Raw genomic sequence first — 26,541 nt, forward strand, 5'->3', positions numbered from 1 at the left:
CGCGAGGGAGGGGAGAAAGGCGAGGAGGTTTTCGCGGCCTGCGGTGTGGTTCTATTCGGAAATCAGTAGTTATCGCTTCATTCTGAACCGACGGATGTTTTACACGGACCTAAATTCAATTTGAAGCGGCGGGTGCTCTAAACGGTTTGCATATTGGATAAATATAAATGCTATTATGTTCTTTACATGTGTTTACCCAACTAGCTAGCTACATGGGGATGGGTAACGTTACCAGAGATTGTGGATGTGAGACAGCCAGGATAGGTTACTAGCTACTGTAGTAACTAGCTTGGTCAGTAGACTAACCATTTGTTAAAGCATTACTGGACATTGCAACTCACCATCACTGACAATGACCTTGTCTCTTTAATCATCAATACTCGATAATAAAATGACGTCAAGATTTAGCCTATATGAGTCTTCTGGAATTATCCAAATAAGACTCACGTGGGAGGCCTGTTTGTGCTGTTATCTTGGCGGCTGGTTTGAATGGAGGGTTACCTGGCTCATGGTTTATTGTAGAGTGGGAGCAGACAGAGGGGGGCATGTGTGTAGATAGATTGTGTGATGATCGTAATAAGTGATAACATGTCTTACCCTCCTAGAAAACCCCCTCCTAACCAATCATGTATTCCCAGAGGTTGTCAATCACCACAAGACTTATTCTCAAGTTTGAATACTCATACTGTTCAACAGGACTTATTCCCTATATTCAGATATCTAGATACTTTTCCTTCAGTGGTATTTGTGCTTCTTTGCTCTTTATGTAAGCTCATTATATTCCAGGCACCATCATAATGTCTTTGACACCATTCATATTGTTGACCAGTGGCACTGACTGCTGCTGTGATTCTGTAGGTGCATGAAGCTCTTGAATAAAGCTCTTGAAAAGCCTCACCGGACTGAAGGGAAGTCAGAAAGAAGACCAGGAAGAGAACAGGAAATAGCTTTTAGCAAGTGGAGATGGCCTACTCTAACTACAGCACACTGAACAGGGCTCAGCTCACCTTCGAGTATCTGCACACCAACTCGTAAGTACCGCCTGGGGTAAATGCATAACATAGCTACACACTCCACAAAATCACACTCATGCTACACATCACATGGAGGTCAAAAATTGCCATTGGGCAGCGCTCAACTCACAGTGGGAATTCTGTTTTGGGGTGAAAAAATTCATCACATGAAAGTGTTTATCCAATGTGCACATTGTAAAGAGGAGAGAAATGCTGTTGTGCCTGGCAAGTGATAATGATCTACAGATTGGCCACACTATGGAGCAGGACATTTCATGCCTTGGACACTGACTGTCAAAAACATGAGTGACTAAAATTGTGCATTCAGATGTTTCACAAAAGATGGTTGAATAGACTACATAAAAATAAACTATGCTAAAAAGCCTTTTTAGAGCAAAATATTGCTGCATCATATGGTTGAAAGACCTTCGTGATCAAAACACAGAGGAGTAGAAAGTCAAATGGTTGCTAATGGTACCTACATAACCAAGTCATTGATGAATCCAGCTGATGCAGAACAGCTGTCCAGTGTGTCTGAACTTTTGTTACTTCCCTGAAAACACTGCATGAACAACTACTGTTGGGACAGTTAAGGGCTTAGAAGGCCAGTGGTATGAGTGATATCTGGACAGGAGAGATGTGCTTTGGACTAGGGCCAAGATGAGCTGAGAAAGCGAGACTAACACCATCAAATAGCACAACATAATTAGCTGCTGCAACTTGTAGATCAACACACTCCCCCCTCAAGTCGTGAAGTTATGTCACTGGAGGCTTGAACATATAAAGCCCTGTTGGCATAAAATGGCTATCAATCATACTGCCTGACTATGTAGGACTTATGACATCACCAGAGAATAAGTGTTCATGTTTGATGATGATGCAGGCAATGAGAGAATTTAATTTGAGGAAGCGTAACAACCCTGCCCCTCAACACACATACTGTACTTCTTCATGTGCTGTCGAACTCTGGCAACACATAATCAACACCACATTCATGGGTTGTCAGAGCAAGCAATAATATCCCCACGTGTATTTTATTTATGTTCTCACGTTTGCAGAGGATAGAGATTATAACCGGTATAGCAGGTATAACGAGGTTAGCCTCCTAAAGCCTCTTATACATTATGCCCATGGTTATACATCCTTGACTCTACCCTCGCCTATGGCAATTCCTCTCAAACAACAAAATGAAAGGATGTGATACCTTCACTGGAATATATTAATGGAACAGGCGAAAGATAAAGGATACAAACTGCATTCAAACCTGAATTGTCCATCCCTGTTGGCCGACTGAGTCAAAGCCTTGGCATTATTTCTGGGAGCTAGCATGTGTCTTCAGGTCTCAAGCAAGGTTACTCAGTTTATCAGAACACCATTGCTACACAAGCACATTAACATGAGACTCCAGTAGAGAATCTCAAACAAAAACCCAAATCCACGGAAAAGTATAAACGGTATCCGTGGGACGTCCCAACTCTGTCACCCCATTGAAGTTAAAATTTTAAAAGGTTTAGGGTAGGGATGTTCCAAGGATCCCGGATAGCACTAACCATTATGCCACCCGTCAACTTTGACCAATGATTCGGCCACACCCCATAACTCACACGATGTTACCCAACCCCCGGCCTGATGATCTCACAGGGACCAAACCCCATGTTAAACACACTGATGTTTACACTGACTTGCAATTGTGCTTGCTCACATGCACTCTCCTTACCTCAGCAAAGCATTTTGGAAATTTAACTTTTTAAGGACCAGAACTGTAGGTTGATTGGTTGGTTATTTGTTTCCAGGACAACCCATGAGTTCCTGTTTGGAGCTCTGGCTGAGCTGGTGGACAACTCCAGGTACCAACGATGCATTTCTCTCTGTTGTTATCCACAATTCTCTGCTTTTCTTTCTCTACCCATCCAAAATGTTTGTATGTCTGTTGGACATCATCCGTAGGTGTTAGTAAATCACAAGGGGTCAATTGCAGCGAAACAATAGTGAATTGATCCAGGATTAAACCTGTGGGATTTGTATAAGTGTTATTATTCACTGTATTCTGAAATAAAAGGTAAAAGCCTAGGAACCACATCTAACCACACTGGGTTTTATCTGTCTTCCGATTGGTCTGTCACCTGCCAATCATCTCCTACAGGGATGCCAATGCCACCCGGATTGACATCTACACAGGTACACACATGCATACACACAAATATATTGGTTCTCATACACAGGTACATAGACACAAATCTACATACACTGAACAAAAATAAAAGCGCAACATGTAAAGTGTTGGTCCCATGTTTCATGAGCTGAAATAAAAGATCCCAGAAATGTTCCATATGCACAAAAAGCTTGTTTCTCTCAAATTTTGTGCACACATTTGTTTACATTCCTGTTAGTGAGTATTTCTCCTTTGCCAAGATAATCTAGCCACCTGACAGGTGTGGCATATCAAGAAGCTGATTAAACAGCATGATCATTACATAGGTATTGGGGACAATAAAATGCCACTCTAAAATGTACAGTTTTGGCACACAACACAATGCCACAGATGTCTACAGTTTGGAGGGAGTGTGCGATTAACATGCTGACTGCAGGAATCTTCACCAGAGCTGTTGCCAGAGAATTGAATGTTAATTTCTCTACCATAAGCCGCCTCCAACTTCATTTTAGAAAATTTGGCAGTATGTCCAACCGGCCTTTAAACCGCAGAGCCCATGTATGGCGTTGTGTGGGCGAGTGGTTTGCTGATGTCAATGTTTTGAACAGACTGCCCCATAGTGGCGTTATGGTATGAGCAGACATAAGCTACGGACAACAAACACAACTGCATTTTATCGATGGCAATTTGAATGTACAGAAGTACCGTGACGAGATCCTGAGGCCCATTTCTTTTAAGGTACAGTATCTGTTACTAACAGATGCATATCTGTAATTCCCAGTCATGGGAAATCCATAGATTAGGGCCTAATGAATTTATTTAAATTGACTTGTTTCATCATATGAAATGTAACTCAGATAATCTTGGAAATTGTTGCATGTTGCCTTTATAATTTTTGTTCAGTGTTTATATACGGAAACATTACATTCCTCACCTATACATACCACACTCTGCCTATCAACAATCTAGAATACCTGGAGTGCCAATGATTACCTGCGGATTTTAAATATAAGCTACACCCAGACTTTGACTAGTTCTGATAGTTTCCTCTGGAAAAAGCCATTATGTCAGGACTAGTTCTGTGTGTTAGGCTCTCCCCCTCCCCCTATTGTATCTAACCTGTGCGTGGCTTTCGATGTCATCCACCTCCTATTCTAACCTGTGTCTCAACTCGCTTCCCCTCGTGGCCAACAGAGAAGAAACAAGACTTGCGTGGAGGCTACATGCTATGTTTCTTAGACGACGGCACAGGAATGGACCCCAGTGAGTTCCACTCAAAATATAATGACTAGAGTAGACATGTACAGTAATCGAGTTGATCCATATATCTATATATAAGCTATAGTAAATAGCATAGTAAGCAACAGTCAACCATATATGATGGTTATATTTCCCTCTTATCTCTCTCTCAGACGAGGCGACCCATGTGATCCAATTTGGGAAGTCCAGTAAGCGTACACCAGATTCCACTCACATTGGCCAGTACGGGAACGGACTCAAATCGTAGGAAACTCTTTAATCTTCCCTCACAATCAAAAAATGCCATTTTGCAGACACTTTCATTCAAAGAAACCTACTGTACATACATTTATAGTGTTTTTATGTGGTGCCCGCTGTAATTGAACCTGCAACCTTGGGGTTGCTAGCACCAAGCTCTCACCAAGTGAGCCAAATCATTTGTGTGTGTTTTCTCTAGGGGTTCCATGCGTATTGGGAAAGATTTTATTCTGTTTACCAAGAAGGACAACACACTGTCCTGCCTGTTCCTGTCTAGAACATTCCATGAGGAGGAGGGGCTTGACGAGGTGAGGGGTCAGCTGCAGCAGGCACTCTCCCATCCAGCAGACCCAGTGATGTAACACGTCAAGTGTCTTAAAAAATAGTGTATTTATTTTGTGAAACTTGTTAGCCTTCGACTTTCTGAAAGAGGATTTACTGACTATGTCCAGCTATTTGAAACGGCACTCTGCATCATCATAACATCACCTCTTGGGAAGTGTGACTGTGTGTATCTTAAGGTTGTCTATCTGTCTCCCCCGTCAGGTGATCGTACCCCTGCCCACCTGGGAACTGCTGACCAGACAGCCAATCACAGGCGACCCTGAGAAGTTCGCCATAGAGACGGAGCTCATCTACAAATACTCTCCTTTTAAAAACGAACAGCAGCTGATGGAACAGTTCAACAAGATAGAGGGCAGCAGCGGTGAGACGTGTGGCTGTATGTGGGTGTCTGAGTTGGCGTGTGTGTGTAGTTGATAATCTATAATCCTAACTGTGTGTCTGTAGGTACTCTGGTGATCATCTATAACCTGAAGTTGATGGACACCAGAGAGCCAGAGCTGGATGTGGAGACCGACCACCAGGATATCCTGATGGCTGGAACCCCCTCAGAGGGAGTGTAAGTATGGTGTGTGCTAGAGGTCTTCACAGGTCCAAAAAGTTGGACTTGTTCCGAAATGGACGTGGGGCTTTCCCACCCAGACACGATATGCATAAATACATTTTTAAAATAGAGACCTGTTATGAACGAACCCGAGGATAACTAGACCCGTTCAGTATAGACCTGGTTAGATCCAGTCCGATCCGAGTGAGGGAATCGGCAGAAAAGTCATTTTTTAAGCTACTTTATTAACCGGAACTGATAAAGCGCGAGAGAAGGGAGAGAGCGGTCAAGATGCCGCTCTAGCAGGCGGGGGAGGGGCCGTACTGTGAAACGGGGAGGAGGGAGGGAGAGATGAGAGACGGCAACCAACCAAGCCGACTCGTGCTATAGTAGACTATTTGCTGCCATAGCTAGGTTATTTATCATCAAATATCATTACGTAGCACCTGTCTTGATTGCATCAAACCGGTAGAAGCTAGTCAAGCTAGCTAACATTAGTTCGATAAGTTAATTGAGGCTGCAGTGCATGCACTTTCTCATCCTACAGTTACAAATAACAACAACTCCATTCAGAATATTAAGGAGCAGCCTACCTGTTGGCTCTTGGTCGTTGTAGCCTATTCTTCTCCTTTAACTTTTAATTCCGTCATTTTGATTAAATTTTCCATTGATTAGATATCTCCTATCTTTTGCCACACACTGAGGTTCTATGACTGTAGCCTATTGCCGCTTTGATGATTTATGATTGGCCAACAACAACAGCAAGCTACACGTGCCACACATGAAAAACAAGAGCAGCAGCATAAATTATAAAATGTCTCTTTCTCCTGCAGTAGTTTCTTTTGGATTTGTATAGGCCCTTCTGGACAAGTCAGTTAAATACCCGAGACCCGTAACAATCAGATCCTACTCAGACCCGTGACATTTAGGATTCTGGATCCAGACCACTTGGATCCTGGATTGGGTATTGGGATACAGATGGATCCCTGAAGACCTCTAGTGTGTGCGTGGAAGTATGTTTCAAAGAAAATATTTAAGGCTTTTTCTGTGTCACATCACCGGAAGACTACCTAGGACTTTGTGTTTATGTTGATTGCATCACTTCCCTCGTACAGGAAGCCAGAGCGTCGGTCGTTCCGAGCGTATGCTGCTGTCCTCTACATCGACCCCAGGATGAGGATCTTCATACAGGGACACAAAGTCAGGACCAAGAGACTGTCCTGCTGCCTCTACAAACCCAGGTTAATATATATATATACATATACACAGTTGAAGTCGGAAGTTTACATACACCTTAGCCAAATAGATTTAAACTCAGTTTTTCACAATTCCTGACATTTAATCCTAGTAAAAATTCCCTGTTTTAGGTCAGTTAGGATCACCACTTAATTTTTAGAATTTGAAATGTCAGAATAATAGTAGAGAGAATTATTTATTTCAGCTTTTATTTCTTTCATCACATTCCCAGTGGGTCAGAAGTTTACATACACTCAATTAGTATTTGGTAGCATTGCCTTTAAATTGTTTAACTTGGGTCAAACGTTTCGGATAGCCTTCCACAAGCTTCCCACAATAAGTTGGGTGAATTTTGGCCCATTCCTACTGACAGAGCTGGTGTAACTGAGTCAGGTTTGTAGGCCTCCTTGCTCGCACATGCTTTTTCAGTTCTGCCCACAAATGTTCTATAGGATTGAGGTCAGGGCTTTGTGATGGCCACTCCAATACCTTGACTCTGTTGTCCTTAAGCCATTTTGTCACAACTTTGGAAGTATGTTTGTGGTCATTGTCCATTTGGAAGACCCATTTGCGACCAAGCTTTAACTTCCTGACTGATGTCTTGAGATGTTGCTTCAATATATCCACATAATTTTCAATTCCTCATGATGCCATCTATTTTGTGAAGTGCACCAGTCCCTCCTGCAGCAAAGCACCCCCACAGCATGATGCTGCCACCCCCGTGCTTCACGGTTGGGATGGTGTTCTTCGGCTTGCAAGCCTCCTCCTTTTTCCTCCTAACATAACGATGGTCATTATGGCCAAACAGTTCTATTTTTGTTTCATCAGACCAGAGGACATTTCTCCAAAAAGTACGATCTTTGTCCCCATGTGCAGTTGCAAACCGTAGTCTGGCTTTTTATGGCGGTTGTGGAGCAGTGGCTTCTTCCTTGCTGAGCGGCCTTTCAGGTTATGTCGATATAGGACTCGTTTTACTGTGGATATAGATACTTTTGTACCTGTTTCCTCCAGCATCTTCACAAGGTCCTTTGCTGTTGTTCTGGGATTGATTTGCATTTTTTGCACCAAAGTACGTTCATCTCTAGGAGACAGAACGCAAAAAGGCACTGAGTTTGAAGGTAGGCCTTGAAATACATCCACAGGTACACCTCCAATTGACTCAAATGATGTCAATTAGCCTATCAGAAGCTTCTGAAGCCATGACATAATTTTCTGGAATTTTCCAGCTGTTTAAAGGCACAGTCAACTTAGTGTATGTAAACTTCTGACCCACTGGAATTGTGATACAGTGAATTATAAGTGAAATAATCTGTGTGTAACCAATTGTTGGAAAAATTACTTGTCATGCACAAAGTAGATGTCCTAACCGACTTGCCAAAACTATAGTTTGTTAACAAGAAATTTGTGGAGTGGTTGAAAAACGAGTTTTAATCACTCCAACCTAAGTTTATGTAAACTTCCGACTTCAATTGTATAGATGTGTACACACACACACACACACACACACACACACACACACACACACACACACACATACACATTCAAGGGTTTTTCTTTATTTTTACGATTTTCTACAATGTATAATAATAGTGAAGACATCAAAACTATGAAATAACACATATGGAATCATGTCGTAACCAAAAAAGTGTTTAACAAATCAAAAAATATTTTTTAGATTTTAGATTCTTCAAAGTAGCCACCCTTTGCCTTGATGACAGCTTTGCACACTTTTGGCATTCTCTCAACCAGATTTATGAGGTAGTCACCTGGAATGCATTTCAATTAACAGGTGTGCCTTGTTAAAAGTTAATTTGTGGAATTATTTTTCTTCTTAATTCATTTGAGCTAATCAGTTGTGTTGTGACAAGGTAGGGGTGGAATACGGAAGATAGCCCTATTTGGTAAAAGACCAAGTCCATATTATCACAAGAACAGCGCAAATAAGCAAAGAGAAACGACAGTCCGTTGTTACTTGAAGACATGAAGGTCAGTCAATACGGAAAATTTCAAGAACTTTGAAAGTTTCTTCAAGTGCAGTCTCAAAAACCATCAAGCGCCAAAATGAAACTGGCTCTCATGAGGACCGCCACAGGAATGGAAAACCCAAAGTTACCTCTGCTGCAGAGGATAAGTTCATTAGAGTTACCAGTCTCAGAAATTGCAGCCCAAATAAATGCTTCACAGAGATCTCAAAATCAACTGTTCAGAGGAGACTGTGAATCAGGCCTTCATGGTCGAATTGCTGCAAAGAAACCACAACTAAAGGACACCAATAATAATAAGAGACTTGCTTGGGCCAAGAAACACGAGCAATGGACAATAGACCGGTGGAAATTTGTCATTTGGTCTGGAGTCCAAATTGGAGATTTTTTGGTTCCAACCGCCGTGTCTTTGTGAAATGCGGTGTTGGTGAACGGATGATCTCCGCATGTGTATTTCCCACCTTAAAGCATGGAGGAGGAGGTGTTAAGGTGTGGGGGTGCTTTGCTGATGACACTGTCTGTGATTTATTTAGAATTCAAGGCACACTTAACCAGCATGGCTACCACAGCATTCTGCAGCGATACACCATCTGGTTTGGGCTTAGTGGGACTATCATTTGTTTTTCAACAGGACAATGACCCAACACACCTCCAGGCTGTGTAAGGGCTATTTGACCAAGAAGGAGAGTGATGGAGTGCTGCATCAGATAACCTGGCCTTCACAAACCCCTGACCTCAACCAATCGAGGACAACCGTCTTCCTCGGTTGCAACACTCTACCGAGTTCCAAACTTCTTCTGGAAGGAACGTCAGCACAAGAACTGTTAGTTGAGAACTTAATAAAATGTGTTTCCATTCCCGAGCAGCCACACACAAGCCTAAGATGACCATGCGCAATGCCAAGCGTCAGCTGGAGTCAGCTGGAGTGGTGTAAAGCTCGCCACCATTGGACTCTGGAGCAGTGGAAACATGTTCTCTGGAGTGATGAATCACGCTTCACCATCTGGCAGTCTGACGGACTAATCTGGGTTTGGGGATGCCAGGAGAACGCTACTTACCCGAAATGCATAGTGCCAACTGTAAAGTTTGGTGGAGGAGGAATAATGATTTGGGGATGTTTTTCATGGTTCAGGCTAGGCCCCTTAGTTCTAGTGAAGGGAAATCTTAACGCTACAGCATACAATTACATTCTAGACGGTTCTGTACTTCCAACTTTGTGGCAACAGTTTGGGGAAGGCCCTTCGATCGGTGTGGCAGAACTTGACTGGCCTGCACAGAGCCCTAAATCAACCCCATCGAACACCTTTGAGATTCATTTTGGACACTGACTGCGAGCCAGGCCTAATCATCTAACATTAGTGCCCGACCTCACTAATGCTCTTGTGGCTGAATGGAAGCAATTCCCCGCAACAATGTTCCACCATCTAGTGTTCATGCCCTTGATTTTGGAATGAGATGTTCGACGAGAGATGTTGTCTATTCAGCTAAGTGTGGGTCTTTCTGTCTCAGGGTGTATAAATACACATCGACTCGATTCAAAACCCGCGCTGAGCAGGAAGTTAAAAAGGCTGATCACCTCGCTAAGTTAGGTGAGTTTCCCATATCCACGCATGTGCGCACACACATACACACACAGATCACCTGGCCAAGATAAGCAAGGTGTACACACACACACACACACACACACACACACACACACACACACACACACACACACACACACAGAGAACCAGGTCTGCCTTTAGAACCTACTACCCCCACTGACTGTGTGTGTGTTTTCCAGCTGAAGAGAAGGCTCGGGAGGCGGAGAGCAAAGGTCTGTCTCTGGAGACCAAACTGGGAGACGACATGTCTAGAGAATCACGGGTAAGAACCAACATACGCACACCACTCTGCAAGATAAACAATATCTTGACCCAATAGTCTGACTCCTCTCCTCCCTTATTCAAATCACCCTCTTTCTGTCTCTGTCTCCTCCAGGTCATATTGCGTAAAGCCCAGGAGGGTGCCATGATGCTTCGCCGGGAGGCAGAAGTGAAGAAGAAGATTCAGGAGTCCAAACAGAAGTCAGTCAAAATATTAAACTTTACAAACAAACTTTATAAACAAACTAAAGTTAAGGCAAACTATAGAACTATAACACTTCTCTCTCTCCCTCCCCCAGAGCGTTGAAGGACCCAAAGGAGCTGAGTTTTATCTTTGGGGTGAACATTGAGCAGAGAGACCTGGACGGGATGTTTGTGTATAACTGCTCTCGCCTCATCAAGATGTATGAGAAGACTGGACCTCAGCTGGAGGGAGGAATGTGAGTAACACACACTCCTTTCTTATTGACTATCGTCTGTGACCAGTGTGATGACCAGAAATGCTTTCTAATGGTGTGTGGGTGTGTGTGTGTGTGCAGGGCGTGTGGGGGTGTTGTGGGGGTAGTAGATGTCCCATACCTGGTTCTGGAGCCCACTCACAACAAGCAGGACTTTGCGGACGCTAAAGAATACAGACACCTTCTGAGAGCCATGGGAGAACACCTAGCCCAGTACTGGAAGGACAGCAACATAGGTAACACACTGAACGTACACGGTGCCTTCAGAAAGTATTCATACTTCTTATTCCCCTTTTTGTTGTGTTACAGCCTGAATTCAAAACTGATTTTTTGAAAAAATTCTCTCACCCGTCTACACACAATACCCCATAATGACAAAGTGAAAACGTGTTTTTAGACATTTTTGCAAATGTATTGAAAATGAAATACAGAAATCTAATTTACATAAGTATTCACACACCTGAGTCAATGCATGTTAGAATCACCTTTGGCAGCGATTACAACTGTATCTTTCTGGGTAAGTCTCTTAAGAGTTTTGCACACCTGGATTGTTCAATATTTGCACATTATTATTTTAAAATGTTCAAGTCTTGCCATAGATTTTCAAGCCAACTGTAATGAGGACACTCAGGAAGATTCTATGTCGTCTTGTATTCAGAACAAAAAGTGAATTGCTTTGCCACATTTTTTGCAATATTACTTTAGTACCTTGTTACAAACAGGATGCATGTTTTAGAATATTTTATTCTGTACAGGCTTCCTTTTCACTGTCAATTTATGTTAGTATTGTGGAGTAACTTCAATGTTGTTGATCCATCCTCAGTTTTCTCCTATCACAGCCTTTTGTCTCTGTAACTGTTTTAAGTCAACTTTGAATTGGCATCATCTCCAGCAACAGAGTTAGGAAGGACGCTTATATCTTTGTAGTAACTGGGTGTATTGATACACCATTCAAAGTGTAATTAATAACTTCACTATGCTCAAAGGGATATTCAATGTCTATTTTCTTTGGGGATTTTTACCCATCTACCAAATAGGTGCCCTACTTTGCAAGGCATTGGAAAACCTCCTTGGTCTTTGTGGTTAAATCTGTGTTTGAAATTCACTGCTCGACTGAGGGCCCTTACAATTATCTGTATGTGTGGGGTACAGAGATGAGGTAGTCATTCAAAAATAATGTTGAACACAGTGAGTCCCTGCAACTTCTGTGACTTGTTAAGCACATTTTTACTCCTGAACTTATTTGGGCTTGCCTTAACAAAGGGGTTGAAGTAATTTCCGCTTTTCATTTTTTATTAATTTGTAAAAAATAATTCCACTTTGACATTATGGGGTACTGTGTGTAGGCCAGTGGGGGAAAAATCTAAATGTAATACATTTTAAATTCAGGCTGTAACAACAAAATGTGGGAAAAGTTGAGGACTGTGAATACTTTCTGAAGGCACTGTACATAACCATAATAGTGGTTAATCAGATGAATTAGGCTTTAGGGTAACAATACATTACAGTAATTCTAGCATTAGAACGTTGACATTCGCAGCTTTTCAATAGTATACAACTGACATTGTAAGTTAACTGCTTGATATTGTTTTCAAAGCGTTCATAAATGAGTGCAGTCAAAACAGTTCACCCCTACTTAAGTGTAGCCTACCATGCCCCTCTCCCTATGTCTAGGATGCAACATTAGAGGGACAGTGGAGAATGCAGGAAGATTGTTTGGTAGGCTAAATAAACAGATTGTAGAAATACAATGTAACTATTTAATCAGGTGAATAGCTCTAGTTAGAGACACAATACTGTTCATGGGCATAGTTGGGTCATTCTATAAATTAAGGGGCCCATGTGTGACATCCGGGTCAAAATTTCAAAATGGTTAAATAAAAATGTAATATAGTAATATAATACAATGGGTTCTGACTAATAATAATAACCAATAATGAAATCATTATTCTTAAACTCTTCAGGCAAGTGTGTGTGAACTAGACATCACATTCTTGCTTCATCTGTCCTTGTTTCCTCCACTCCTTGCCTCTCCTTGAAAGGGGGGGAGAGGAGGGAAGAACCTTCCCTCCTCTCTCCCAATGTGCTTTGAGAGGGAGGTGAGGAATGGAGGGAACAAGGGAAGAATCTTAATTGCATTTCCTTCATTCCTCACTTCCTTTCTTCTTGCCTCCTTCTCAAAACCCATTGGATAAGAAGGTGAAAGTGTAGGGACCTCTGACCTTATCATTCAATGGGTTTTGATAAGGAGACGATGAGAGAGGATGCAATGAATCAAGGAAATGCAATTGAGATTCTCCTAAGGACAGAGGAAGCAAGTATTTGACTGCTATTAAGTATTTTTGACAGTACCAGACTGACTGACTGAGCTACAATAATACCAATAGCCTGTCCAGAAACAACCCCTAGCCGCTACTGCCCAGAGTCTAGACACTTGTGGAGATCTGAGAGGGATTGATGGGTGGTGACATGTGAGAGCACAACCTTACCCTCTGATAGGCTTGGTTGAATTTTGGCGGTATTGCTTGCACCTGTCCAATTCTCTCAGATCTCCACAGTGTCTAGGGGTAGGGGCTAGGGGTTGTGTCTGGACAGGACCCTACAACCCTCCAGGTGTGGGGTGGACCTACAGCACTACACTTGAGGCATTGGTTGGATGTTTCATTCCATTGCTATATACACACAGATTTGCACAGGTGTAAGCTGGACACACCTATGACACCCAACCAGGCTGATCAGACAGGTCTGGGTAGCTGGAGACCTGCTGGAAACACTGAAAGGATATATTTACATATCTACTATTCACAACCTTGCTTCATTCCAGCTAGTTAGATGTGCAACCACTGACTAACTATAGCTAGGGCATATCTCTAGCAATAGATACTGTTGTTTTGGCAGTATAGCACCATTTAATAAGATTACCCATGGTAGCTAGGTTATATCAGTCAGCTAACCATTTACAGTAACAGCAGTTTATTAATAAGTCAATACACACAGTCTTATGCAGAAATGGAGAAGTCTTACCTTATATTGGCACTGTGGAACGGTATGGGAAGCTATTAATGAATAGATAATAGATGTGTAGAAGGGTGACCTGATTTGAAAGGACAGGAAGTGTTGGCTGTGCACTTGACCAGGCATTCTACATTTAACCCCTACCCACATTTGAACATCGAAATAAAACATAGTGTTTTTTTGGTTTTATATGCAAAAACAAATAAACAGGCTGTTTACACATTCCCGTTTGCTCTGTTTTAACTTGGAAAGCAAACGATCAAAACGTACACGGACCATAATCTTAACTCAGAAATCTTGATTTAATATTTAGGCTTATTATCTTGATTGCTGTAACAGACACCAAAATGTTCTGTCAATTCTCCAGTTCCTCCTCACTTCGGCTGTTGTTAAATGGCGTGCAGTATCACACAAGCTCTTCATCACTTAACAGTCATTCAGAAAATCCTTTCCTGAATCAGCTGATGTTGCTCAATAATGTCCCCACGTGACTAAACAGCTAGACATCAAGGGTGCATCAAACAACTATTATGCGTAATTATTTTAGAACCCTGTTAATGACGTATCGATTTTTGTTTTATTAATCATTAAAGTTAGTCTTTCTGTTTTAAAGTATTGGATTTTGCAATCACATACATTATTTTGGATATGTGTTCCCATGAAAACTGTTTTCACACTGTAACATAGGGAGATACGGAATGTTAGGTTACAGTACACTTCCGAGATCTCCATACAAAAAAATGAGTCCGACAACAATATCCAGGAATTTCACAGGATCAAGGTCAATGTGTAATTCAATTGTTAAATGCTTAGTATATGTTATAACAACAAACCGTATCATAAATGTAAAGAAAGAAAGATAGTGTTTTATGCCACAATTTTTGTATGACAAAGGGTTTAAACATAAGTTTTGATTCAACTAATTAAATATATTGAATGTATCGGTGTTTCTCCGCTATTTCTTAACGGGGGGACAAATTGCAAATGATTATTCATGTAACAGCTCCAAACAGTTGTCCACTACAAGAAATGCTCACTGGTGCCCTAGTTTATAGAAAGACCCACTGGTGCCCTAGTTTATAGAAAGACCCATTGGTACCCTAGTTTATAGAAAGACCCACTGGTACCCTAGTTTATAGAAAGACCCAGTTATGCAGTTGTATCGTTTCTGCGACATCCCTAGTCCAAATGACTGGAATGTTTCTGCTTTTCCCTCTTTTAGCTCAGAAGGGCATAGTGAAGTTCTGGGATGAGTTTGGGTACCTGTCTGCCAGCTGGTCCTCGCTCCCCTCGCCAGAGCAGAGGTACAAGAGACGCCGCGCCATGGAGATACCCCTCACCATACAATGTGGTGAGTTGTACACTCACAGAGACACTGCTCACTCTTAACATGTTGAGTCACACACACACACACATGAACAAACGCAAACAAACGAGCTCTGATGTTATTCTCTCTCCCTCTCTATCTGTAGATAAATGTCTGAAGTGGAGGACTTTGATGTTATTCTCTCTCCCTCTATCTGTAGATAAATGTCTGAAGTGGAGGACTTTGATGTTATTCTCTCTCCCTCTCTACCTGTAGATAAATGTCTGAAGTGGAGGACTTTGATGTTATTCTCTCTCCCTCTCTATCTGTAGATAAATGTCTGAAGTGGAGGACTTTGATGTTATTCTCTCTCCCTCTCTATCTGTAGATAAATGCCTGAAGTGGAGGACTTTGATGTTATTCTCTCTCCCTCTTTATCTGTAGATAAATGCCTGAAGTGGAGGACTTTGATGTTATTCTCTCTCCCTCTCTATCTGTAGATAAATGTCTGAAGTGGAGGACTTTAATGTTATTCTCTCTCCCTCTCTATCTGTAGATAAATGTCTGAAGTGGAGGAGTCTGATGTTATTCTCTCTCCCTCTATCTGTAGATAAGTGTCTGAAGTGGAGGACTTTGATGTTATTCTCTCTCCCTCTCTATCTGTAGATAAATGTCTGAAGTGGAGGAGTTTAATGTTATTCTCTCTCCCTCTCTATCTGTAGATAAATGTCTGAAGTGGAGGAGTCTGATGTTATTCTCTCTCCCTCTATCTGTAGATAAGTGTCTGAAGTGGAGGACTTTGATGTTATTCTCTCTCCCTCTCTATCTGTAGATAAATGTCTGAAGTGGAGGAGTCTGATGTTATTCTCTCTCCCTCTATCTGTAGATAAGTGTCTGAAGTGGAGGACTTTGATGTTATTCTCTCTCCCTCTCTATCTGTAGATAAGTGTCTGAAGTGGAGGACTTTGATGTTATTCTCTCTCCCTCTCTATCTGTAGATAAGTGTCTGAAGTGGAGGACTCTGCCATTCCAGATGGATGCGGTGGATAAACGTTACCCGGACAGCTGGGTGTGTCTGATGAACCCTGACAGCACTCAGGACAGGTACACACACACACCGACACACACACACCTGCAGGGACACCAAATATATCACCAATATCTTGTTTGTGTGTGTGTGTTGTAGGTGTGACGCGGCGGAGCAAAAACAGAACCTTCCGTGTGGGGTTCTGAAGAAGGACAGGCAGACGGCCGAGGACAAACAGAAAGAACTGACAGAGAAGATTAAACAGCAGCAGGAGAAACTAGAGGCTCTGCAGAAAACCAGCACCATCAGATCAGCAGCAGATGTGAAGAAGTTACCTCTGGATGTCAGCATGAGACCCATAATTGAGAGTTCCTCCCAGGTACCCATACACACAGTCACACATATACTCACCCTTTACTGGTAAACACACACACACACACACTACAGGTCTGTCACACACACACACACACACACACACACACTACAGTCATTTTTTATTTTATTTTTTTATTCCACCTTTATTTAGCCAGGTAGGCAAGTTGAGAACAAGTTCTCATTTACAACTGCGACCTGGCCAAGAATAAAGCAAAGCAGTTCGACACATACAACAACACAGAGTTACACATGGAATAAACAAAACATACAGTCAATAATACAGTTGAAGAAAATCTATATACAGTGTGTGAAAATGAGGTAAGAAAAGGGAGGTAAGGCAATAAATAGGCCATGGTGGCGAAGTAATTACAATATACCAATTCGACACTAAATTGATTGATGTGCAGAAGATGAATGTGCAAGTAGAGGTACAGGGGTGCAAAGGAGCAAGATAAATAAATACAGTATGGGGATGAGGTAGTTGGATGGGCTATTTACAGATGGGCTATGTACAGGTACAGTGATCTGTGAGCTGCTCTGACAGCTGGTGCTTAAAGCTAGTGAGGGAGGTAAGAGTCTCCAGCTTCAGTGATTTTTGCAATTCATTCCAGTCATTGGCAGCAGAGAACTGGAAGGAAAGGCGGCCAAAGTAGGAATTGGCTTTGGGGGTGGCTAGAGAGATATACCTGCTGGAGCGCGTGCTACGGGTGGGTGCTGCTATGGTGACCAGTGAGCTGATAAGGCGGGGCCTTACCTATCAGAGACTTGTAGATGACCTGAAGCCAGTGGGTTTGGCGACGAGTATGAAGCGAGGGCCAGCCAACGAGAGCGTACAGGCCGCAGTGGTGGGTAGTATATGGGGCTTTGGTGACAAAACGGATGGCACTGTGATAGACTGCATCCAATTTGTTGAGTAGACTGTTGGGGGCTATTTTGTAAATGACATCGCCGAAGTCGAGAATCGGTAGGGTTGGTCAGTTTTACGAGGGTATGTTTGGCAGCATGAGTGAAGGATGCTTTGTTGCGAAATAGGAAGCCCGATTCTAGATTTAATTTTGGATTGGAGATGCTTAATGTGAGTCTGGAAGGAGAGTTTACAGTCTAACCAGACACCTAGGTATTTGTAGTTGTCCACATATTCTAAGTCAGAACCGTCCAGAGTAGTGATGCTGGGCGGGCGGGCAGGTGTGGGCAGCGATCGGTTGAAGAGCATGCATTTAGTTTTACTTGCATTTAAGAGCAGTTGGAGGCCACGGAAGGAGAGTTGTATGGTATTGCAGCTCGTCTGGAGGTTAGTTAACACAGTGTCCAAAGAAGGGCCAGAAGTATACAGAATGGTGTCGTCTGCGTAGAGGTGGATCAGAGAATCACCAGCAGCAAGAGCGACGTCATTGATGTATACAGAGAAGAGAGTTGGCCCGAGAATTGAACCCTGTGGCACCCCCATAGAGACTGCCAGAGGTCCGGACAACAGGCCCTCCGATTTGACACGCTGAACTCTGTCAGAGAAGTAGTTGGAGAACCAGGCGAGGCAGTCATTTGAGGAACCAAGGCTGTTTAGTCTGCCGATAGAATGTGGTGATTGACAGAGTCGAAAGCCTTGGCCAGGTCGATGAATACGGCTGCACAGTAATGTCTCTTATCGATGGCGGTTATGATGTCGTTTAGGACCTTGAGGGTGGCTGAGGTGCACCCATGACCAGCTCTGAAACCAGATTGCATAGCGGAGAAGGTACGGTGGGATTCAAAATGGTCGGTAATCTGTTTGTTAACTTGGCTTTCGAAGACCTTAGAAAGGCAGGGTAGGATAGATATAGGTCTGTAGCAGTTTGGGTCTAGAGTGTCCCCCCCCCCCTTTGAAGAGGGGGATGACCGCGACAGCTTTCCAATCTTTGGGAATCTCAGACAATACGAAAGAGAGGTTGAACAGGCTAGTGATAGAGGTTGCAACAATTTCAGCAGATCATTTTAGAAAGGGAGGGTCCAGATTCATACAGACATACTTACCCTCTACCCCAGGAATCATCAACTAGATTCAGCCGCAGGCTGATTTTCTTTTATTGAGCTGATGGTCAAGGGGCCGGAACATAATTAGAAATAATTTGTAGTCTGCTAATTGACCGCTGGAAGCCCAAACTAAAATAATATTTCACAAAACATAATAATTTCAAACCTTACTTACATTTTGTATATGATCACATATATACTACATGGCAGTCGGTGTTCCAATTCATCCCAAAGGTGTTCAATGGGGTTGAGGTCAGGGCTCTGTGCATGCCAGCCAAGTTCTTTCACACCGATCTCGACAAACCTTTTCTATATGGACCTTGCTTTGTGCACGGGGGCAGATCTCATGCTGAAACAGGAAAGGGTCTTCCCCAAACTGAATAGAATCATCTAGAATGTCATTGTATGCTATGGCATTAAGATTTCCCTTCACTGGAACAAAAGGGCCTAGCCAAACCATAGAATCATCTAGAATGTCATTGTATGCTATGGCATTAAGATTTCCCTTCACTGGAACTAAAGGGCCTAGCCAAACCATGAAAAACAGCCCCAGGCCATTCCTCCTTCACCGAACTTTACAGTTGGCACTATGCATTGGGGCAGGTAGCGTTCTCCTGGGATCTACCAAACCCATATTAGTCCGTCTGGCTGCCAGATGGTGAAGCGTGATTCATCACTCTAGAGAACATGTTTCCACTGCTCCAGAGTCCAATGGAGGTGAGCTTTACACCATTCCAGTCGACGCTTGGCATTGTGCATGATGATCTTAGGCTTGTGTGCAGCTGCTTGTTGAAAGGTGGTATCCTATGACAGTGCTACGTTGAAAGTCACTGAGTTCTTCAGTAAGGCCATTCTACTGCCAATGTTTCTCTATGGCGATTGCATGGCTGTGTGCTCGATTTTATACACCTGTCAGCAATGGGTGTGGCTGAAATAGCTGAATCCACTAATTTGAAGTGGTGTCCACATAATTTTGGCAATTTAGTGTATCTCTATTATGCATGGAAATACTTACAATTAAAATAACTTGGAGCTGATTTATCTGGTGCTTTTATAGTGTTCTGTCCACAATATTCTTAACTCAGAAAACTTGGGGGACCAAATTCGGCCTTCGGGCTGCCAGTTGGGGAACCCTGCTCTACCGGTTTCACACACACACACTGTCTCCCTGATTATCTGAATATAATGTGTCTCCTGTTTTCTCTGTCTCTTAGGGAACCAGGTCGTCAGAGCGTGTGTCACGCCCTCGCTCCCCCCCTCTCCCAGCCCTCCTCAAGAACGCCCCCAGCCAGCCCCCAACCCTCAACCGCAAACCCACATATTCCCCTCGACCGACCACCCGGCCTGCTGCCCCTCCCCTGGCACCCAGAGTTGACCAATCCAGAGCTGCAGCGAAGCAGTCACCTGCTCCAACAAAGCCCGCCCCCAAAACTCCAGCCAAAGTCCCCGCCAAACCCACCCCTTCAAGCCGTACCTCACGGGTTAGTGTGTTGTCTTTTAAGCTGTCCTTTATCAAATCTTATGGTATATGTTAATGGTTGAAGCAGATATTTACATGATAGCTGTTCATATCTATGGTCCCGTAGCAGTAATATCTATGGTGTTTCTACAGACTCCAGCCAAATTGTCTCCTGGCAAAGCAACCACACCTGCTAACAGCCAGCGCAAGAAAGTGATGGAGCAGGAGGAGAGTGAAGAGGAGAGTGAAGAGGAAGAGGAGGAGGAGGAGGAAAAAGAGGAGGAAGACGAGGATGACAGTGAGGAGGAGGAGCCTCAGCCCAAGAAATCCAAGATTGCAACTGCAGTGGGGAATCGTGGGAAAGCTGTTGAGAAAGCTCCACTCAAACGGGGAAAAATGACAGAGGTACAGTCTCTCACTCAATCGCTCTCTCTCTCTCACACACACACTTTCACTGCTCAGACTATCACACTGTCAATCTATAGCGTATTTCTATACAACATATCACACAGACAGAGGGAAGTACTGAATTTGTTAGAGGGAACGGAGAAAAGGAAAAAGGTGATGTTTGGAGGAAGAGGACAGGCAGAAAGATGTCCCCTTAAAACGAGTCAGGACGGAGAGATGATGTTAGGTACGGAGAAGGGGAGAGCTCTTTTGGAGGAAGAAAGAGACAATGGTTCTTTTGAAAGAGGAGAGGTAATGTATCAAGAACAAGAGACTAACACATGGAACGGTCCAGAAGTCAGGCCACTGTACTGTTGACACAGTTGTCATGCGATGTCATCGAACCCCGCAGGTCCATACCCCCCCACCCAGCACCAAACCCCCGCCGCCTGAGAAGAGGAGCGCTATCATAGCAACACGGCTGCCCCCCGCAACACCACCCCTGGCTAAACCCATCCCCACCCCCCCTAGAGCCAAGGTACCCATCTGCTACGGAGAAAGAGGCTACACTTGCCTTCTCTACTCATAATGGAATCGGCCCTATTTTTCTCTCAACTCTAATCATAATAGAATGGATCATACCCTTCTCTCGCAATTGTACACTAAATGGAATGGGTCCTATCTGTCTTCTAATTCTACTCTTAATAGAATGTGTCCTATCCTTGTCTCCTAACTACTCTAAATGGAATGGGCCCTGTCTGTCTCCTAACTCTACTCTAAATGGAATGGGTCCTGTCTGTCTCCTAACTCTACTCTAAATGGAATGGGTCCTATCCTTGTCTCCTAACTCTACTCTGAATGGAATGGGTCCTATCCTTGTCTCCTAACTCTACTCTAAATGGAATGGGTCCTGTCTGTCTCCTAACTCTACTCTAAATGGAATGGGTCCTGTCTGTCTCCTAACTCTACTCTAAATGGAATGGGTCCTGTCTGTCTCCTAACTACTCTAAATGGAATGGGTCCTGTCTGTCTCCTAACTCTACTCTAAATGGAATGGGTCCTATCCTTGTCTCCTAACTACTCTAAATGGAATGGGTCCTGTCTGTCTCCTAACTCTACTCTAAATGGAATGGGTCCTATCCTTGTCTCCTAACTACTCTAAATGGAATGGGTCCTGTCTGTCTCCTAACTACTCTAAATAGAATGGGTCCTGTCTGTCTCCTAACTCTACTCTAAATGGAATGGGTCCTGTCTGTCTTCTAACTCTACTCTGAATGGAATGGCTCCTGTCTGTCTCCTAACTCTACTCTAAATGGAATGGGTCCTATCTGTCTCCTAACTCTACTCTAAATGGAATGGGTCCTGTCTGTCTCCTAACTCTACTCTAAATGGAATGGGTCCTGTCTGTCTCCTAACTCTACTCTAAATGGAATGGGTCCTGTCTGTTTCCTAACTCTACTCTGAATGGAATGGGTCATGTCTGTCTCCTAACTCTACTCTAAATGGAATGGGTCCTGTCTGTCTCCTAACTCTACTCTAAATGGAATGGGTCCTGTCTGCCTCCTAACTCTACTCTGAATGGAATTGGTTGTATTCTGCTCCCCTGCTGCTTTTTTTCTCTCCTGCTCTTTCTTTTCTCACAGTACAATAACACACCACTCTTCCTGGTATTTCCTTACACACACTTACTGTTAGTTTGAACATTGTGTTTTCTGTGTGTGTGTTTTCAGGTGAGAGACAGCACAGAGAACGAGGACCCAGAAAATGAACTGAAGAATGCTCAGAAAGGTGATTTATTCAATTCTTGATGATAGTTCCAGCCATACATTTTGATTGGCCAAAAATATTTCCGATTAGAAATAGGTCCACACGGGAAAGTGACCGTTTCACAGAATATTACGGACGCAATCTTTCCCCGTTGAAAGCAGTTCAGCCATGCCTGAATTCAGTTTCAGGACAATGCTTCATAAAATTTCTGTTGTCTCCTGTAGATAAGGGTCTGTTGGTGGAGGTGCGTGTGAATAAGGAATGGTTCACAGGCAAAGTTGTTGCTGTGGAAACCAGTAAGCAGAGCGTTCGCTGGAAGGTGAAGTTTGACTACGTCCCCAGATCCACCCCCAAGGACCGATGGTAGGCGCACCAACTCACCGTGTCGCTGCTCTGTTCTCTTACGTTTATGTATGTGATATACCAGTAGCCTATGGTGTGCCAGTTTCTGTGTCATTTCCAAATGTTTATTTGTGTATTGATTTGATGACTTAGTGTTCTCAGGAGTTTTGGGGTGTTATTATGATGGTTAAAGGCAGTGAGGAGGTGAGGTTGTTGTTGGTATATCATTTATTGTTGTTGTTATTAGGGTTTTCAAAGGCAGTGAGGAGGTGAGGTTGATGCGACCGCCCTCTCCCCTCTCCCAGACCCCTGACACACAGCAAGGGGAGGGGACTGAGAAAGGCCCCCCCCCCATGGAACCTGACACCACCCAACCAGGAACCAGTCGAGAGGTGACTGACAACCTGGTCACCATGATGAGGTAACCATGATCACCCGATGCTCTGTCATTGAGTCATAACTGTTGGATTTTGGCCTCAAATTCCCTTTTTCAAAGGGGATGTCATAGCTATAATTGTTGGTGTGTGATCTCTTCAGGACAGTGCTGCGTTATTTCTTCCCTCCTGATTTCCGGATCCCGAAGGAAGATGTCAACAGCATGACTGCAGAGGAGCTAGTGGCCTTCCCAATGGTGAGACTGACCCTGAACTCCTGACCTCTAACCCATGTCTTCTAGAGACCTACCCTGGAGTCTAGCCTGCTGCAGTCATTGTAGACAGTCATATCATTGTAATTCATACCAGAGCAATGTCTGTGTATGTATCTGACCTGTGTGACCTGTGTGCATGTGTTTCTGCAGAAAGAGTATTTCCAGCAGTATGAGCTGGGTCTCCAGTCTTTGTGTAACTCGTACCAGAGCAGAGCTGATGCCAGAGCCAAAGCTGTGGAGGAGAAGAGTAGCAGCGCTGAGACCAAACTCAGGGAGGCAGACGAAAAGCTACAGAAACTACGAACCAACATTGTACAACTGTTGCAGAAAGTACAGGAGGTAAGACACACACCAACATCAACGCTTTGCTACAGAAAAGATACGAGGTAACACACACACTGAATATTAATGTCTCTCCTTCACTTCTGCAGGACATTGACATAAACACAGACGATGAACTGGATGCCTACATAGAAGACCTGCTGACCAAGGGGGACTAGAGAGGAGACACAGAGAGTATGTCTCTCCACCCGGTGCCTGACTCAGACAGCACTGCCCCATCTGATTCTCAGAACTCTGGTCAGTCCGGCCTTCCCAACGTGTACTGTAGCTCTGTAGCTCCTCTACAGACGCCCTTTACCCATAACCCCCTCCATGGGGCCTGCTCGCCCCGCTCTACACAGTCTACTCCGTCTTCTGTTAGATCTGCAGATGGAGGAGAGGCAGCTGTTGCCTGAACTGGTGCTGTTGCTGTTTTGGTCCCTGAGTTTGTTTTTATAAAACTGCAGTATATGTTTTTCTGTTTCTCTTTCTGTTCCTATTTAGTAAGCATTAGCATGTTCTCATAATGGACGTGTATTTTTATTTAGTCCTTTTATATATCAACAATGTATGTTATATACAAGATATGTTAAGCTACTGTAGGTTAAGCCAACCAGTCCTGATTGACTGTGGAACTGAACTGTCATCAATCTGTAGGTGGTAATCAGATTGTGTGCACACACACACACGCCAGTCTGAGTAGGGCACCAAGCATCCCCGATCAAAGTTCCTGTGATGTAGATGACAGGCGTTTCTGTGATTTCAGAAGAGGGTCTGATGGTGAACTAAACCATGGAGCAGTGAAGATTCATATGTATTCTCCATATTGATCTGTGATCAGGTGGAGAGAAATTAAATGAATCATAAACCAATAATTGGATAACGTCCTGACCTCTAATCCTGACCCACAACCCCTTTATTACCACCAGTCAGTCAGATGCAAATCCAGTTCCATTGAATCCCATATTTGATGTTAGCTGCCATCACTCTGGTCTAGCCTTTTAAAGCATGTTAAAGCATTAAGTTTCATCCATTATCCCAGTGTTGATAAATCAAATCAGTGTTGCCTAGTGGCTTTCAACCTCCTCTCTCCCCATCCTACCCTCCTCTCTCCCCATCCTACCCTCCTCTCTCCCCATCCTACCCTCCTCTCTCCCCATCCTACCCTCCTCTCTCCCCATCCTACCCTCCTCTCTCCCCATCCTACCCTCCTCTCTCCCCATCCTTCCCTCCTCTCTCCCCATCCTACCCTCCTCATCCTACCCTCCTCTCTCCCCACCCTACCCTCCTCTCTCCCCACCCTACCCTCCTCTCTCCCCACCCTACCCTCCTCTCTCCCCATCCTACCCTCCTCTCTCCCCATCCTACCCTCCTCTCTCCCCATCCTACCCTCCTCTCTCCCCATCCTACCCTCCTCTATCCCACCCTTCCCTCCTCTATCCCACCCTTCCCTCCGCTATCCCACCCTTCCCTCCGCTATCCCACCCTTCCCTCCGCTATCCCACCCTTCCCTCCGCTATCCCACCCTTCCCTCCTCTCCCACCCTTCCCTCCTCTCCCACCCTTCCCTCCTCTCCCACCCACCCTTCCCTCCTCTCCCACCCACCCTTCCCTCCTCTCCCACCCACCCTTCCCTCCTCTCCCACCCACCCTTCCCTCCTCTCCCACCCACCCTTCCCTCCTCTCCCACCCACCCTTCCCTCCTCTATCCCACCCACCCTTCCCTCCTCTATCCCACCCACCCTTCCCTCCTCTATCCCACCCACCCTTCCCTCCTCTATCCCACCCACCCTTCCCTCCTCTATCCCACCCACCCTTCCCTCTCCCACCCTTCCCTCCTCACTCCCACCCTACCCTCCTCACTCCCACCCTACCCTCCTCTCTCCCACCCTACCCTCCTCTCTCCCACCCTACCCTCCTCTCTCCCACCCTACCCTCCTCTCTCCCACCCTACCCTCCTCTCTCCCACCCTACCCTCCTCTCTCACCCTACCCTACCCTCCGCTCTCCCACCCTACCCTCCGCTCTCCCACCCTACCCTCCGCTCTCCCACCCTACCCTCCGCTCTCCCACCCTACCCTCCTCTCTCTCCCCCCCACCCTCCTCTCTCTCCCCCCCACCCTCCTCTCTCTCCCCCCCACCCTCCTCTCTCTCCCCCCCACCCTCCTCTCTCTCCCCCCCACCCTCCTCTCTCTCCCCCCCACCCTCCTCTCTCTCCCCCCTACCCTCCTCTCTCTCCCACCCCTTCCCTCCTCTATCCCACCCACCCTTCCCTCCTCTATCCCACCCACCCTTCCCTCCTCTATCCCACCCACCCTTCCCTCCTCTATCCCACCCACCCTTCCCTCCTCTATCCCACCCACCCTTCCCTCCTCTATCCCACCCACCCTTCCCTCCTCTATCCCACCCACCCTTCCCTCCTCTATCCCACCCACCCTTCCCTCCTCTATCCCACCCACCCTTCCCTCCTCTATCCCACCCACCCTTCCCTCCTCTATCCCACCCACCCTTCCCTCCTCTATCCCACCCACCCTTCCCTCTCCCACCCTTCCCTCCTCACTCCCACCCTACCCTCCTCACTCCCACCCTACCCTCCTCTCTCCCACCCTACCTTCCTCTCTCCCACCCTACCTTCCTCTCTCCCACCCTACCCTCCTCTCTCCCACCCTACCCTCCTCTCTCCCACCCTACCCTCCTCTCTCCCACCCTACCCTCCTCTCTCCCACCCTACCCTCCTCTCTCCCACCCTACCCTCCTCTCTCCCACCCTACCCTCCTCTCTCCCACCCTACCCTCCTCT

General features: G+C 44.8%; 1 protein-coding gene across 1 annotated transcript; it reads left to right on the plus strand.

The window, feature by feature from the left end:
* On the plus strand, nt 1-24,918 carry LOC120063299 (ATPase MORC2-like). Its single transcript, XM_039013588.1, has 27 exons — nt 1-144; nt 859-1,031; nt 2,807-2,860; nt 3,157-3,191; nt 4,360-4,428; nt 4,578-4,668; nt 4,862-4,970; nt 5,209-5,368; nt 5,452-5,563; nt 6,664-6,789; nt 10,276-10,355; nt 10,550-10,632; nt 10,747-10,832; nt 10,931-11,071; nt 11,171-11,325; nt 15,327-15,455; nt 16,409-16,514; nt 16,597-16,816; nt 20,034-20,300; nt 20,432-20,683; nt 21,078-21,203; nt 22,396-22,453; nt 22,657-22,795; nt 23,022-23,195; nt 23,312-23,405; nt 23,574-23,762; nt 23,855-24,918. The coding sequence occupies exons 2-27, from the start codon at nt 964-966 to the stop codon at nt 23,921-23,923; spliced, it is 3,192 nt and encodes a 1,063-aa protein (XP_038869516.1). The 5' UTR covers nt 1-144; nt 859-963; the 3' UTR covers nt 23,924-24,918.
* Nucleotides 24,919-26,541: the final 1,623 nt, after the last annotated feature.

This window comes from Salvelinus namaycush, chromosome 18, assembly GCF_016432855.1.
Source record: "Salvelinus namaycush isolate Seneca chromosome 18, SaNama_1.0, whole genome shotgun sequence".
NCBI lineage: Eukaryota > Metazoa > Chordata > Actinopteri > Salmoniformes > Salmonidae > Salvelinus > Salvelinus namaycush.

Coding starts and splice junctions, on each gene's coding strand:
- LOC120063299 (XM_039013588.1), top strand. CDS start 964: ATGGCCTACTCTAACTACAGCACACTGAACAGGGCTCAGCTCACCTTC. Junction 3,192..4,359: donor CCGGATTGACATCTACACAG/GTACACACATGC, acceptor CGTGGCCAACAG/AGAAGAAACAAGACTTGCGT. Junction 4,669..4,861: donor TACGGGAACGGACTCAAATC/GTAGGAAACTCT, acceptor TGTTTTCTCTAG/GGGTTCCATGCGTATTGGGA.